Source organism: Bos indicus x Bos taurus, chromosome 4, assembly GCF_003369695.1.
Source record: "Bos indicus x Bos taurus breed Angus x Brahman F1 hybrid chromosome 4, Bos_hybrid_MaternalHap_v2.0, whole genome shotgun sequence".
NCBI lineage: Eukaryota > Metazoa > Chordata > Mammalia > Artiodactyla > Bovidae > Bos > Bos indicus x Bos taurus.
This window is the reverse complement of record NC_040079.1, coordinates 37,079,984-37,096,924: the sequence shown is the minus strand read 5'-3', so window position 1 is coordinate 37,096,924 and position 16,941 is coordinate 37,079,984. Positions and strand designations below refer to the sequence as shown.

Genomic DNA, 16,941 nt, shown 5'->3' with positions numbered 1-16,941 from the left:
CTCCAAAACACTCCAGTAGAGTGCTGTAAATCCACCACATAATTAGGGTACAAAATGGTAGTTATCTCTCTCTCTCTCTCTCTATATATATATATATATACAAACATACAACACACATATATACCATATATATATGTATGTACACACATATATACCACACCTAGTTTATCTGTCCATCTGGTTTTGGGCACTTAGGTCGTTTTTGTGTCTTGGTTGTTATAAACAATGAACATAGAGGTGCTGGTATCTCTTAGTATTTTTTTTCCTATGGATAAACACTCAGAAGTGAAGTTGCTGGATCGTGTGGTAGTTCTATTTCTAACTTGTGGAGGAAGCTCCATACTGGTTTCCATAGTGACTACACCAGTTTACATTCCCAACAATGGTGCACAAGGCTTCTCTTTTCTCCACATCTTTAACACTTGTTATTTCCAGCCTTGTTGATATTAGCCATTCTGACAGGAGTGAGGTGAAATCTCATTGTTGTTTTGATTTGCATTTCCCTGAATTTCAGATAAACAAAATATACATTTTTAGTTTAAGTTTGTTCCAAATATTGCAAAGCTCCTTGCTTTATTTATTTTTGTTGTTTTGAGAAACGTGGAAACCCAATGTGAGGTGGCTTTTTACTTAGGGATGAACATACACTCTCTATCAAAATGATTCGTAACGCAGACACACACACATATATCCCTTTACTGCTGCTACTGCTACTGCTACTGCTAAGTCATTTCAGTTGTGTCTGACTCTGAGAGTCAAATGCAGACCAACATTATAACCTTAATTTTAATAAAGTGGGCTCAGTTCTTACTGGATTTGCTGTTTGTTGTCTCAAAGTTTGCTTATAGCTATAAGAGGAAAGGTAGCTCGGGGAAGGACTATAGACGTTTCATCACTGGAGAAGACCACGGCAGCAGCATTAACCTTGAACTGCAGGGAACTTAGCCTGATTCAGATCTGCTCACTCCACTAGGCAACAGGCAAGTATTGTCCGTGTTTTTCCATCCACCCCTCACCTGATCCCTCTGCTTGCAGTTCTGAGCTTTCAGAGCTCAGGCTTCTCTTCTCCCGTCGGGGAGGTGGCTGCTCCCAGCCTGCCACAGGGGGCCCTCAAGAAAGGGGTTGGTGTAGAGAGGCGGGGCTCCTCTGTGGGCCTCCCCCAGCACCCACCCCTTCTGGGCTCAGCCTGGTGGTCTTTAAGAGAGATCCTCGCTAACTCCCCTGCCCGTCACATCTGCTGGGAACCCCAGTCTCACTATTGTCCCAGCCATGCTGCGGGCCCCAGTGCTGCTTCTGGTGTTCCTGGCTCTTGGTGAGTGTGTTGCCTGGATGCTCCTGGGATTTTTCTGTATTTTTTGGCAATGGTGTGTATGTATGTGTGTGGTGTGTGTGTGTGTGGGGGGGGTCATACTAAGAAATGCTGTTTCCTCTTCCTCAAGATTTTTTGTTGCTTTTCCCATTGCAGTCACTCAGGTATCTTCCAACATGGAAGGCGACAGGATGTCAATCACCAGGGCAACTGGGTCCTCTGCTGTAATCCCGTGTGATCTTCCTACACAAAACAAGCAATATATCCACTGGTACAAATTCCAGGAGGGAACCGTACCCCGACGCCTTCTCTACTACGATGTCTCCTACTCAAAGGTTGTGCTGGAACCAGGAATCAGTCCAGGGAAATACCATGGCTATGAAGACACAGACAAGATATATACATTTGTAATCTCAAATCTTCAAGAAAGTGATTCTGGCGTGTACCGCTGCGCTGTCTGGGAGAAGCACATTGGTTCAGCCCTCCTTTACACTGCACTGAAATTTTGCTTGTCACTGCCAAAAAACAGCCTGATACACAGGATAGACCAACACCTGCCTCACTTCCTGCTGTCAATGCCAATTCTCTTTACTCTGAACAAAGTGAAATCCTGAGCTCATCGCCCATCCCCCAACTTTAATAGTCAATTGTCACTCACCCCTCCCCACCAAAGCCACAGTTTTTTCTAAAAGCAGGCTTCCATTTTCACGCCTCAGACAAGCAACTGTCAGGCTTCATCTTCTTTTAACTGGCCTAGGAGCTGCTGGAATCTATTCAACCTCCTCTTTAGGAGACAGGGCACCTAGGGTTGATCTGTTAAGGGAAGTATTTAGGAGAGCATGGAAAGGTTGGGAACCTCACGGTGGTTCAGTGTTTAAGAATCTGCCTTGGAATGCAGGGTGCTTGTGTTCTGGAGCAACTACACCTGCATGTTTTGAAGACCCTGTTCCACAACTAGAAGTTCCTGTGCCACAAGGGAAGACCCCACATGATGCAAAAGAGATCCTGCATGTCGCAACTAAGACCTGATGCAGAAAGTAAATAAGTTATCAAAAATAACAAAAATCACAAACATAAAAAATAATGAAAACTTTAGCTATGCTGAATCATTTATCTGATCATTATCCAGAGAAAATGGCCGAGAATGAACCATCTTCAATATTTAGGAGTATGAAGAGTAAGAAAAGAGGAAAATGAAAACTTGGACTTCCTGAACCTCAACCTAGTACCATATTTCTCTTGGACAAACTGACATTTTCCTCATATAACCAATCAGGGCATGGTTATATGTTTGTGCTCTCAGCTTGGACAGAGTGGGGTGCCAGTAAGAGAGGGGGGCGAAGTTTGAATAGTGAGTTTCACTACAGGTAGTGAAAGTGTAGGAAAACAGTGATTTCTGTAACAATGTCAACCATTGTACTCTTCTTCCACTTTGTTTTGAATTCAGTCAGTCCACAACCAGAACTGTTCTGCATTAAACAAGTCAAGCCAGGGGTTCTTTCCACCCTTACCCTCTAGATTAACATGGCAAAGTCCCAAACTAGAATGAGATTTATCAGATTATTTTTTTCTCAGGAATTCATTGTAAAGAATGCTTTGGGTGAACAATTAGACAGTGAATAGTATCTCTTTCAGCTGAAAAGTCATACATGAAAGGAGTATGGCTTTCTTATTGGGCTAGATTTAAGGACGTGCAATTCCTGGTGGCTCAGCGGTAAAGAATTCACCTGTAATTAAGGAGCTGCAGGAGACCTGGGTTCGATCCCTGGGTCAGGAAGATCCCCTGAAGGAGAGCATGGCAACTCACTCTAGTGTTTTTGCCTGAAGAATCCCATGGACAGAGAAGCTTGGTTGGTTTCAATCCATTGGGTCACAAAGAGTCGGACACAACTGAAGCAACTTAGCACGAACAGAAATGTTAGATTCACATGTATGTGATCTCCTGTGTATTGGATCCTCCAAATTTCTATCAGAGGAGTGTTTCTTCAACTGTGGTCCATTGACCACTTGCAGCAGAAGCACCTGAGTTGGGATAATAGTGCTAGTTCTAGGTGACATCCAACACCATGAATACAAACATAGGAATGAAGGCTGAAAATCTGCATTTTTCAATAAACTCCATAGCTGATTCTTATTCAAGTTGGTTTTTAAGAACTGCTGTCCTGGTGGTAACAGATAAAGTGACACACTTGTCTCTGAAATGGACAGGTTCCCAGCCTGACACACAAATGCATTCCAGAATGGTACTCATGGGCTTGTTTCTAACCCAAAACCCTTCCTGTCTTGTTGCACCCTGGATACTCCTGCTCTCCCAGGTCATCCTATTTTTGCTTGAGAACCCACAACCACAGGGCAAGTTTCAGGTTCTTCTTATTTCTGTAATTGCAGGGAAGAAGGAATTGGATAGTAAACAAACCAACTTTAACTTGGTCTCTTATATCAGGGACCATGTGTTTAAACTATTTTACGACTTTAAAAAAGACTGAAGCAGTTATATTTCCAGTTTTTTAAGGAATCTCCACACTGTTCTCCATAGTGGCTGTACTAGTTTGCATTCCCACCAACAGTGTAAGAGAGTTCCCTTTTCTCCACACCCTCTCCAGCGTTTATTGCTTGTAGACTTATGGATTGCAGCCATTCTGACTGGCGTGAAATGGTACCTCATAGTGGTTTTGATTTGCATTTCTCTGATAATGAGTGATGTTGAGCATCTTTTCATGTGTTTGTTAGCCATCTGTATGTCTTCTTTGGAGAAATGTCTATTTAGTTCTTTGGCCCATTTTTTGATTGGGTCATTTGTTTTTCTGGAGTTGAGCTGCCTTATGATCCAGCAATCCCACTGTACCCCAATGTTCATCGCAGCACTGTTTATAATAGCCAAGACATGGAAGCAACCTAGATGCCCATCAGCAGATGAATGGATAAGAAAGCTGTGGTACATATACAGAATGGAGTATTACTCAGCCATTAAAAAGAATACATTTGAATCAGTTCTAATGAGATGGATGAAATTGGAACCTATTATACAGAGTGAAGTAAGCCAGAAATAGAAACACCGATACAGTATACTAACACATATATATGGAATTTAGAAAGATGGTAACAATAACCCTGTGTACGAGACAGCAAAAGAGACACTGATGTATGGATCAGCCTTATAGACTCTGTGGGAGAGGAAGAGGGTGGGGTATTTGGGAGAATATCATTGAAACATGTATAATATCATGTATGAAATGAGTTGCCAGTCCAGGTTCGATGCACGATACTGGATGCTTGGGGCTGGTGCACTGGGATGACCCAGAGGGAGGGTATGGGGAGGGAGGAGGGAGGAGGGTTCAGGATGGGGAACACAGGTATACCTGTGGTGGATTCACTTTGATATTTGGCAAAATGAATACAATATTGTAAAGTTTAAAAATAAAATAAAATTAAAAATAAATTAATTAATTAAAAAAATAAAAAAAATAAAAGCTAAAAAAAAAGACTGAAGCATAAACTTATTGTCATTTATATTTTTCTAATATTGTTTAGGTTTTGTTCTGCATATTTATTTCCCTGATCTGCTTTACACTGAAATTTTGTGTATTGGGAAAATGTAGAGAATTCTCTGCAGAGGGACTTTTTATGCAATGAATTTTTCCTGACTTCTGAGTTCTAGGAATTGTTTTTCAAGGCAAAAAGACATGACAAATCTCTTGAGCAACAGAAAATCATCAAGATGAAACACTAAGATGCCCTTTGATTACTGCATTTGGGGTTGCACTGCCCCATCTACCCTCCTGGGAAAGACAGAAATATTCTTCACAGGTCATGGAAAAGGTAAATGATTTCCTGCTCAATCATGGGGACTGAAGTGAGAGGTTGGTTTGACTGGAGTTCTTCACTGGAATTCTTCTGGACGCACTCCAGACCTCACTGTTAGCAGCCTGAGACAAGCTTATAAATGAAAAACCTTTAGTGGTGAGAACCTGAAGTTTAGGGTGTATGGTGGCAAGGAGGTCATTGTACCCGAGCTGAGTGAGGATAGGTTCATGGAGGAGGTGGCCGCCATATTGAAAAAAAATTCAAAAGTGAATCAAGGATTTTTGGAGGCATCTGTACAAAGACTTATGGACTTATTGTGTGCAGTTCAAAAATTGTGATGAAGCATGTCCCTTTCCACCTCAAAAACCCATTTTTTTCTAATATGCATTGGTGCCCCCACACAGGACACTCAATTACCCTGTTCAACATTCTCAGATTCAGTCTCTCCCAGTTAAAGGGTTGTAATAAGTGTTCCCACCTTGGAGGGTTTGTGGACAATTCATTGGGTCAATCCATGTAAAGAACTTAGACCCATGCTTGTCACACAGTATGAGTTCAATAACTGTTAGTGCTTGTAACTGTTATCTGTGGCCTGGCCTCCATGTAAAGAATATACAGATGAAGCAGACAGGAGTCTTCCTCCCAGGAGCCACTTGCAGTCCAGACAGTTGAAGACAAAACTGCAGCCTTGGCTGAGATGGCCCCATTACCCTGTGCTTCCTCTGTGGCTACTGGGAATACTTGGCAATGGCTGAGCACCAAGTAATTTCCAGACCTGAACTTGACCTCATTTTTCTGACTTAGGTACTATCATATCCTCCCCCACCCCTAATGCATGGTGAACTTGGGATTCAGAGAAACTCTGTAGCATCCAAGATCACAAAGGCATTGATATCAGAAGAGACACAGTTGGAAGCCAAGTATAAATGTCATTTAAACCTATGCTTTTCCCGACACTCTACCCAGAACCAACAAGAAGTAATGAAAGGATAAAGAAGAGAAGTGGGGGAGTCAGGGTGATCTGTATATTCACAGAGATGCAGCATGTGTTCTTGCAAATGTATCCAGGTAGGAAATTGATCCTCTGATGAAAATGGTTGGAACAGAAAGAATTCCCATCTTTTGGATAAAACATGATTAAGCAATATAACAGCTCACATATTTAGAAAACGATGATAGGAATTGCACTGATATTTACTATGTACCTCAAAGGAAATATCAAGTTAAACTAATGATTTGTTCATTTCCTCTAGTCAGAAATTAATGGACCGTTGAGAATGCTTTGTGGAGCCAGAAGATCCAAGTCAATATGTAGCCGAAAAGTGAGAGGGTCTATATATGTCATACTTTGCATGGTTGAACCAATAAGAAGGATCAGTAAATACCTTCTGTAGTTAAGTTTTCTATACTGAAGGGATAAATATTTGTAAAATAGCAGCCTGAATTTTTGATCATCCTCTATCTGGTTGGTACAGGAAAAATAGAATATTTACACCCAGCTCCTAACTTGCCCCTGATTGCTGTGAGATGGGTAGGAATTTCCCTGAAGGACAAGGATGTGTGTGGCTGCCCCACAACCTTGACCATGAAGCTTCACCACACAGAATGTGTCCCAGGATGTTAAAACATCTTTTTCTTTATTTTCAACCTTGCTAATGGTCATTTTATTTATCTCGTGAATTCCTTAGAAGCTCTGACAAACCTGCTAATATTTATTGCACCAGCCCTTCTATGCATCCCCACTGTGTCAGTACAGTGACCTGGGTCCTCAGAGACCTCTCAGTGGCTCATGGCGACCGTCTCTGAAACACGTCTGCTTCCCCGGGATTGCTCCCCTGAAACCAACCTTCCTGCTATTTTTCTTTCTAAAGCACAGATCTGATCATATCACTTTCCTCCCTATCACCGTCAGTATTTCCTCATCATTCATTCTTTTCTAAAAATATATATTTGAAAATGCTGTAAAAATTGCTCACATTCCTACTTTTTAAAAAATAACTATTAAGTAAGGATGTCTCCTGTTCTCTTTCTATTTGAAGTTTCTCTATTCAAGGAGTCAATTAGTCTCTTCAGATCAGATCAGATCAGATCAGTCGCTCAGTCGTGCCCGACTCTTTGCGACCCCATGAATCGGAGCACACCAGGCCTCCCTGTCTATCACCAACTCCCGGTGTTCACTGAGACTCATGTCCATTGAGTCAATGATGCCATCCAGCCATCTCATCCTCTGTCGTCCCCTTCTCCTCCTTCCCCCAATCCCTTCCAGCATCAGAGTCGTTTCCAATGAGTCAACTCTTCGCACAAGGTGGCCAGAGTACTGGAGTTTCAGCCTCAGCATCATTCCTTCCAAAGAAATCCCAGGGCTGATCTCCTTCAGAATGGACTGGTTGGATCTCCTTGCAGTCCAAGGGACTCTCAAGAGTCTTCTCCAACACCATAGTTCAAAAGCATCAATTCTTCGGCGCTCAGCCTTCTTCACAGTCCAACTCTCACATCCATACATGACCACAGGAAAAACCATAGCCTTGACTAGACGAACCTTTGTTGGCAAAGTAATGTCTTTGCTTTTGAATATGCTATCTAAGTTGGTCATAACTTTCCTTCCAAGGAGTGAGCGTCGTCTAATTTCATGGCTGCAGTCACCATCTGTAGTGATTTTGGAGCCCAGAAAAATAAAGTCTGACACTGTTTCCACTGTTTCCCCATCTATTTCCAATGAAGTGGTGGGACCAGATGCCATGATCTTCGTTTTCTGAATGTTGAGCTTTAAGCCAACTTTTTCACTCTCCACTTTCACTTTCATCAAGAGGCTTTTGAGTTCCTCTTCACTTTCTTCCATAAGGGTGGTGTCATCTGCATATCTGAGGTGATTGAGATTTCTCCCAGCAATCTTGATTCCAGCTTGTGTTTCTTCCAGTCTAGCGTTTCTCATGATGTACTCTGCATAGAAGTTAAATAAACAGGGTGACAATATACAGCCTTGACGAACTCCTTTTCCTATTTGGAACCAGTCTGTTGTTCCATGTCCAGTTCTAACTGTTGCTTCCTGACCTGCATACGAATTTCTCAAGAGGCAGGTCAGGTGGTCTGGTATTCCCATCTCTTCCAGAATTTTCCACAGTTGATTGTGATCCACACAGTCAAAGGCTTTGGCATAGTCAATAAAGCCGAAATAGATGCTTTTCTGGAACTCTCTTGCTTTTTCCATGATCCAGCGGATGTTGGCAATTTGATCTCTGGTTCCTCTGCCTTTTCTAAAACCAGCTTGAACATCAGGAAGTTCACGGTTCACATATTGCTGAAGCCTGGCTTGGAGAATTTTGAGCATTACTTTACTAGCGTGTGAGAAGAGTGCAATTGTGCGGTAGTCTGAGCATTCTTTGGCATTGCCTTTCTTTGGGATTGGAATGAAAACTGCCCTTTTCCAGTCCTGTGGCCACTGCTGAGTTCCAAATTTGCTGGCCTATTGAGTGCAGCACTTTCACAGCATCATCTTTCAGGATTTGGAATAGCGCAACTGGAATTCCATCACCTCCACTAGCTTTGTTTGTAGTGATGCTTTCTAAGGCCCACTTGACTTCACATTCCAGGATGTCTGGCTCTAGGTCAGTGATCACACCATCGTGATTATCTGGGTCGTGAAGATCTTTTTTGTACTGTTCTTCTGTGTGTTCTTGCCATCTCTTCTTAATATCTTCTGCTTCTGTTAGGTCCATACCATTTCTGTCCTTTTCGAGCTCATCTTTGCATGAAATGTTCCTTTGGTATCTCTGATTTTTTTGAAGAGATCCCTAGTCTTTCCCATTCTGTTGTTCTCCTCTATTTCTTTGCATTGATCACTGAAGACGGCTTTCTTATCTCTTCTTGCTATTCTTCGGAACTCTGCATTCAGATGTTTATATCTTTCCTTTTCTCCTTTGCTTTTCGCTTCTCTTTTCACAGCTATTTGTAAGGCCTCCCCAGACAGCCATTTTGCTTTTTTGCATTTCTTTTCTATGGGAATGGTCTTGATCCCTATCTCTCCTTCAGTATTAAATAACTAACGAGCAGCCAGGTTGAGGCAAGTGACTGAAATAGTTCCAGCGTTGCCAGCTCAGATCTCAGGCACAAGGAGCCATCACAGAACTCATTATACAAGTGTACAATGTGCTTTACTCTGAAAGTGACTAGCATCCACTTATCAATTTCACAAGGAAACAAAACATACATACTAAATTTATGTGCCTGGATGTTCATTCGTTGTAGTACCATTTACTACAGCCCCTAGTGAACCATAATCCGCAATAAGAAACTGAAAATAAATGATGTCATGTGACAGACTGCTTTGCATCTTTAAAAAATGTAGATTATTTTTAGAAATGGAACATCAATCAGGAAGCGTCATTGAAAAAATAATTTCTGCATTATGAAAGTGAAAGTCACTCAGTCGTGTCTGACTCTTTGTGACCCCATGGATTATACAGTCCCAGGAATTCTCCAGGCCAGAATAGTGAAGTGGATAGCCTTTCCCTTCTCCAGGGAATCTTCCTAACCCAGGGATCGAACCCAGGTCTCATGCATTGCAGGTGGATTCTTTACCAGTTAAGCCACAAGGGAAGGCCAAGAATACTGTAGTGGGTAGCCTATCCCTTCTCCAGTGGATCTCCTTGACGGAGGAATTGAACAGGCTTTCCTGCATTGTAAGCAGATTCTTTACCAACTGAGCTATCAGGGAAGCCAATCTTCATTACAGTATCCATCAAAAATTTTGGATAATATCTTTGCATGGATCAAAAATACACCAACTAACCTTGCTTGAGCCATTGTATTTACCTTTCTTCCTCTTTAACATTCTGCTTTTGCTTTCTCTGAATCTTTTATAGCAAATATGAGTGTACGTATGAATGTATATGCATGTATACATATTCTAACTTCCCTCTTTATACTCAAAGGTAGCATTCAGCATATATTGTTTTGAACTTCTCTGTACTTACACAACCTAGAGCTCTTTTTCTGCAAATGTACAGAGATGCTCGAATAGCTAGGTTAATAAATAATAATTTATAAAATAATTTCCCATCATAATACACTATTATCTTACACATTTTGCTATTATTTTTAAAATGCTGAAATCATAATAGTGTTTTATATCATGAAGACTGTGTGTATTTGTCATTTTTATGGGGAAAAAAAGTGAAAGTGCAGTGTAAAGAATCCGCCTGCCAAAGCAGGAGACTCAGGTTCAATCCCTGGGTAGGGAAAATCTCCTGGAGAAGGATATGGCAACCCACTCCAGTATTCTTGCCTGGGAAATCCCATGGACAGAGGAGTCTGTTGGACTACAGTCCATGGGGTCGGAAAACAGTCAGCCATGACTTAGCAACCAACTTTCACTTCACTTTTTTTTCTCCATTCACAAAGTATATGAATGTCGGGAGAGTGTTGTGAAATGTGGGATTTTGCTACTTGGACAAGTGAAAATAGATAAAATCTAATCTACTCAACTCCTTGCCATTTAGTCGCTGAGGTGTGTCTGACACTTTTGGGACCCTAGGGACTGTAGCCCTCCAGGCTCCTCTGCCCATGGGATTATCCTGGCAAGAATATTGGAATGGGTTGCTATTTTCTCCTTCAGGGGATCTTCCCAACCCAAGGATTGAACTTGGGGTCTCCTGCATTGGCAGATGGATTCTTTACTGCTGAGCCACTTGGGAAGTCCAGATCAACTCCTTGGTTCTTAGGAATTTGATCAGACTTCTTTAGACGAAATATGTGGCCCTGGTCTTAGAGATTTGGAACTATTTATTCACCGTGAACAAAACAGTGTATTTAAGTGTAGAAGGCAAGAAACGGAAACGTGCAAATCACTGAAAGTTTTATGCAGCTGATGTCACAGTCAGGGCCCTGCTGGGCATGTCTCCTGTGGTTTCCAACTTCTCAGCAACCTCCTGCCCCAACTTGCCCTGGACTGCCCTAGCCTGGGAGGGCCGAGAGGGAAGGGTAGTGGGCCTGGGGGTGACAGTCTGCGTGGCAGCAGGAGGGGTTTGATATGCTGATGCGTTGATCAGGTTTCATTTTCTCAGGCTTCTTTGTTCACCTGCTCTGTGGAATGTGGTTGATTCATGGAAAATGCTCAAACTGGCCTCTACTGGTTGGGACTGTGCAAGGAAACGAGAACAGTTAAACCACAGCCAACTCTGCTCACTTTCAAAGGGTCACAGCTAATGGAAGAAAAAAATCCTTCTGCAAGCACATGTGATTGTTATCAAACACACTCTAGACTGTGTGACCCGAATTCCTCATTATTTCTTTGTATAGTTCCTCTGATGAGCTCCTACGGGAGTTGGGAACTTTATGCTCAGGATGTTCATATCTGCATGTTTGTCTATGCTCATGACCCTGAAGAAAGGAGCAGACAGGACTCCTTGCAGCACTAAGATGATCCCTGACTTTCCACCAGCCACCTAGGATCTTCCATGATTTGTGATTTTCTGAGGCTGCTACTTCTTGGTTTCATTTTTCTCTGTGTAGACTAGGTGACATAAGACCCAATCTTTGAACCAAGCTTCATGGACAGATGTGACATGCTTGGTTCCTCACAAGAACAGAGATTTGGAGGCCCGATCTCACCTGTGCAATTGAGTCTGTCATGTACTAAGTCATGTAAGTTCTCTAAAAGGGAAAACATGATTTCATAGTCAATCTGAGCAAGGCTTCCTAGGGGCACTAACATCAGGTGACAATGTAACGGGTGAATGACAGAGGGCTGCTCAGACACAAGCATGAAGAGCAGGTGTCCCACCCCCTCCCCACCCAGCAGGCCCAGGATGGGAGTCCATGTCCTGGATTCCATCTGTCCAGTCTCAGAGGGAAGCAGAGGGAAGCAGTCTCAGATGGAAGCAGTCTCAGAGGGACCACTGCTGAGGTCTTGGCCTCAGCTCTCACATTCTGACCTCAGGGCACATTCAAGTCACATCCTTCATTCCTCCTGGTCTCTGCTCTGAGAGCCAACATCTAGGGAGCCTTGCCCTCCTAGGAGGACTGGCTGCATCTAACTGGTGCAGCCAGTGTGTCAGGAGTGGAGTCCCTTCTCAGGTTAAAGTCACATCCTGACGTCCAGCTCAGGCCCCATCTGTGGTGCTGCTGTGGACACGAGTCCACTCCTGACTCAGGACAAATCATTGTGATGACACTACTGAATTCTTGAGGTTTGAGTCCAAGGCCAGACTCAGCATGTTCTCCATGTAAGGAGCTCTCCCTGCTTAGACCCCAACTTCCCAGGGAGCCTCTGTCTGCATTTCTGTCCTGTGGCCCATTCTTAGACCAAGCATGGATGGAGTTGATTAGATCACATAAATGACCAGTTTCCACCCGAGCCAGACCATTTCCTTCATTACTTGAATGACGGTACGTAATGAAAGGAAACTGACAGACACGCTGCCTTCCCATGAAGCATTGCATTGAGTATTTCTGTTTTACAAAGGCAACTCAAAATATAATTGAGTTCATTTGAGTTCAGACTGGCTAAACACAAGGGAAAATGACTTCATAGTGTGGGTTCAAAATAAGAGTACTCAGACTACCTTAGGGGCTACATCTGTAAGAAAACTATTATTTCATGATACATAATACAAAATGCCTGGTACCTTTTATATATATTCAAAACCCACCATGTCTTCTTGTTGTGATCCCAGTCCTTCAGGCCAAATACATAATGCAAAATAGGAAAAACAAAACTAATCATTTTGATATTTCAATATTACTACTTTTTACAATAGTACAAATAGTGCATGTGCATGAAGTAAAAACCTGAGAAGAAATGTAAGGTGTTGAAAAACATAAAAAGAAATCTGAGACATGAAACAAGAATTACCTTCTGCAAATCAAAACAGAAAGAGATTTTGCTTACAAATAAATGCTACGTGAATTTACTAAGAGGTTTTTTGATCAGGAACACAACACAAAACTTTTCTCCAACTTTTCATTAAGAGATCACTCAGTCTCACTGAATATAGGGTGGATCTGAACATTATCTTACCAGCCACAGTCAGGTGTATGTATATATGTGTGGATATGATACCATGTCTGTGAATCAATAAATTCTTTACTAGCCATTCACTAACATCAGCAGTGGGTATCCTCATTTCAACTTTCAAAAAAGAGACTCCATCTTCAGTTTTTTCCCTTCTGGTGACTTTCAATTACGTTTTTAAAATTAATTAATTAATTTTTTATTGAAGGATAATTGTTTTACAGAATTTTGCTCTTTTCTGTTAAACCTCAACATGAATCAGCCATAGGTATACATATAACCACTCCCTTTTGGAATTCCCTCAATTATGTTTTTTTTTTCATGCTGAAAAAGACAGAACCCCCCAAAATTTTGAGATGCAATGTGAAAAACAAAAAGCTACATTTTACTCTGTATTTTTATAGCAGTTTATGTATCAAACATGAGCCATGAGATAGACACTGAAGAGACCAAGGATGAGGTCACCCAAGAATTTACTTTAAAGCATTTTACAAAAGGGTCATACTCTTCACATGCCCACATTTTTGCTTTATGTCTGAACACTGTTGTGGAAAAGAGAGGCTGGAGTGTCTTGGGAACCATGCATTCACGCAGGGCTCCTGTTTGCTGCAACTGGCTGCTTCTGTCAGCTCTTTTGCCCCTATGCCTGTTGTGCAGATACTCCATTCAATCCACTAATTTTCTCTCTTTTTTGAAAACATATCTTTAAAATAAAATTGACATAAAATATTACATTATTCTCAGTTATACAAGATAGAAATTTGATATTTTGTATATATTGAAATGGTCACCACATTAAGTCAATATCCCTCATTGTATATAGTTACATATTTTTTTTTTCTTATAAGATAAAATTGTTAGATCTACTCTTTCCCTTGTTGGTTAAATATGTAAGCAGAGTTACTGCTTTTATAATTGACTGTATGTTTATATGTTCATATTTGTGGGACTGAAATATTTCCTTTGATGTTTGAAAGGGACTGAACAATATTAGCAGACCTGGATGCACATGGATTCTGTCTTCTGTAGCTGGACCACATCTGTCATCTCAGAAGTTCCAAAACACTCCCAGTAGAGCTCTCTAAATCCACCACATAATTAGGGCACAAAATGGTAGTTATCTCTCTCTCTGTCTCTGTCTCTCTCTCTATATATATACAACACACATATATACTATATATATATATATATATATATATATTTATTCACATATATACCACACCTAGTTTATCTGTCCATCTGGTTTTGGGCACTTAGGTTGTTTTTGTGTCTTGGTTGTTATAAACAATGAACATGAGGTGCTGGTATATCTTAGTATTTTTGTTTTCTATGGATAAACACTCAGAAGTGAAATTGCTGGATCATGTGGTAGTTTCATTTCTAACTTATGCAGGAAGCTCCATACTGGTTTCCATAGTGACTACACCAGTTTACATTCCCACCAACAGTGCACTTGTTTTTTCCAGCCTTGTTGATATTAGCCATTCTGACAGGAGTGAGGTGAAATCTCATTGTTGTTTGATTTGCATTTCCCTGAATTTCAGATAAACAAAATATATATTTTTAGTTTAAGTTTGTTCCAAATATTGCAAAGCTCCTTGCTTTATTTATTTTTGTTGTTTTGAGAAACGTGGAAACCCAATGTGAGGTGGCTTTTTACTTAGGGATGAACATACACTCTCTATCAAAATGATTCGTAACGCAGACACACACACATATATCCCTTTACTGCTGCTACTGCTACTGCTACTGCTACTGCTAAGTTATTTCAGTTGTGTCTGACTCTGAGAGTCAAATGCAGACCAACATTATAACCTTAATTTTAATAAAGTGGGCTCAGTTCTTATTGGATTTGCTGTTTGTTTCAAAGTTTGCTTATAGCTATAAGAGGAAAGGTAGCTCGGGGAAGGACTATAGACGTTTCATCACTGGAGAAGACCACGGCAGCAGCATTAACACTGAAACCTTGAACTGCAGGGAACTTAGCCTGATTCAGATCTGCTCACTCCACTAGGCAACAGGCAAGTATTGTCCGTGTTTTTCCATCCACCCCTCACCTGATCCCTCTGCTTGCAGTTCTGAGCTTTCAGAGCTCAGGCTTCTCTTCTCCCGTCGGGGAGGTGGCTGCTCCCAGCCTGCCACAGGGGGCCCTCAAGAAAGGGGTTGGTGTAGAGAGGCGGGGCTCCTCCGTGGGCCTCCCCCAGCACCCACCCCTTCTGGGCTCAGCCTGGTGGTCTTTAAGAGAGATCCTCGCTAACTCCCCTGCCCATCACATCTGCTGGGAACCCCAGTCTCACTATTGTCCCAGCCATGCTGCGGGCCCCAGTGCTGCTTCTGGTGTTCCTGGCTCTTGGTGAGTGTGTTGCCTGGATGCTCCTGGGATTTTTCTGTATTTTTTGGCAATGGTGTGTATGCATGTATGTGGTGTGTGTGTGTGTGTGGGGTCATACTAAGAAATGCTGTTTCCTCTTCCTCAAGATTTTTTGTTGCTTTTCCCATTGCAGTCACTCAGGTATCTTCCAACATGGAAGACGAGAGGATGTCAATCACCAGGGCAACTGGGTCCTCTGCTGTAATCCCGTGTGATCTTCCTACACAAAACAAGCAATATATCCACTGGTACAAATTCCAGGAGGGAACTGTACCCCGACGCCTTCTCTACTACGATGTCTCCTACTCAAAGGTTGTGTTGGAATCAGGAATCAGTCCAGGGAAATACCATGGCTATGAAGGCACAGACAAGATGTATAAATTTGTAATCTCAAATCTTCAAGAAAGTGATTCTGGCGTGTACCGCTGCGCTGTCTGGGAGAAGCACATTGTTTCAGCCCTACTTTACACTGCACTGAAATTTTGCTTGTCGCTGCCAAAAAACAGGCCGGATACACAGAATAGACCAACACCTGCCTCACTTCCTGCTGTCAATGCCAATTCTCTTTACTCTGAACAAAGTGAAATCCTGAGCTCATCGCCCATCCCCCAACTTTAATATTCAATTGTCACTCACCTCTCCCACCAAAGCCACAGTTTTTTCTAAAAGCAGGCTTCCATCTTCATGCCTCAGACAAGCAACTGTCAGGCTTCATCTTCTTTTAACTCGCCTGGGAGCTGCTGGAGTCTATTCAACCTCCTCTTTAGGAGACAGGGCACCTTGGGTTGATCTGTTAAGGGAAGTATTTAGGAGAGCATGGAAAGGTTGGGAACCTCACTGTGATTCAGTGTTTAAGAATCTGCCTTGGAATGCAGGGTGCTTGTGTTCTGGAGCAACTACACCTGCATGTTTTGAAGACCCTGTTCCACAACTAGAAGTTCCTGTGCCACAAGGGAAGACCCTACACGATGCAACAGAGATCCTGCATGTCGCAACTAAGACCTGATGCAGAAAGTAAATAAGTTATCAAAAAATAACACAAATCACAAACATAAAAAATAATGAAAAGCTTAGCTATACTGAATCATTTATCTGATCATTATCCAGAGAAAATGGCTGGGAATGAAGCGTCTTCAATATTCAGGAATATGAAGAGTAAGAAAAGATGAAAATGAGAACTTGGACTTCCTGAACCTCAAGCTAGTATCATATTTCTTTTGGACAAACTGATACTTTCCTCATATAACCAATTAAGGCATGGCTGACATAGTGAAAGTGTAAGAAAACAGTGATTTCTGTAACAATGTCAACCATTGTACTCTTCTTCCACTTTGTTTTGAATTCAGTCAGTCCACAACCAGAACTGTTCTGCATTAAACAAGTCAAGCCAGGGGTTCTTTCCACTCCTGCCCTCTACATTAACATGGCCAAGTCCCAAACTGGAAT

General features: G+C 41.8%; 1 protein-coding gene across 1 annotated transcript; it reads left to right on the top strand.

The window, feature by feature from the left end:
* Window positions 1–1,233: 1,233 nt before the first annotated feature.
* On the top strand, window positions 1,234–15,710 carry LOC113890894. Its single transcript, XM_027538431.1, has 4 exons — window positions 1,234–1,312; window positions 1,466–1,783; window positions 15,201–15,477; window positions 15,629–15,710. The coding sequence occupies exons 1-4, from the start codon at window positions 1,270–1,272 to the stop codon at window positions 15,708–15,710; spliced, it is 720 nt and encodes a 239-aa protein (XP_027394232.1). The 5' UTR covers window positions 1,234–1,269.
* The last annotated feature ends 1,231 nt before the right edge of the window (window positions 15,711–16,941 follow it).

Bases quoted from the DNA above. Each gene is read 5' to 3' on its own strand.
- LOC113890894 (XM_027538431.1), top strand. From the start codon at position 1,270: ATGCTGCGGGCCCCAGTGCTGCTTCTGGTGTTCCTGGCTCTTG. The intron at 1,313-1,465 runs GTGAGTGTGTTG...TTCCCATTGCAG, and splicing joins TCTGGTGTTCCTGGCTCTTG to TCACTCAGGTATCTTCCAAC. The intron at 1,784-15,200 runs GTTCAGCCCTCC...CTCTGCTTGCAG, and splicing joins TGTCTGGGAGAAGCACATTG to TTCTGAGCTTTCAGAGCTCA.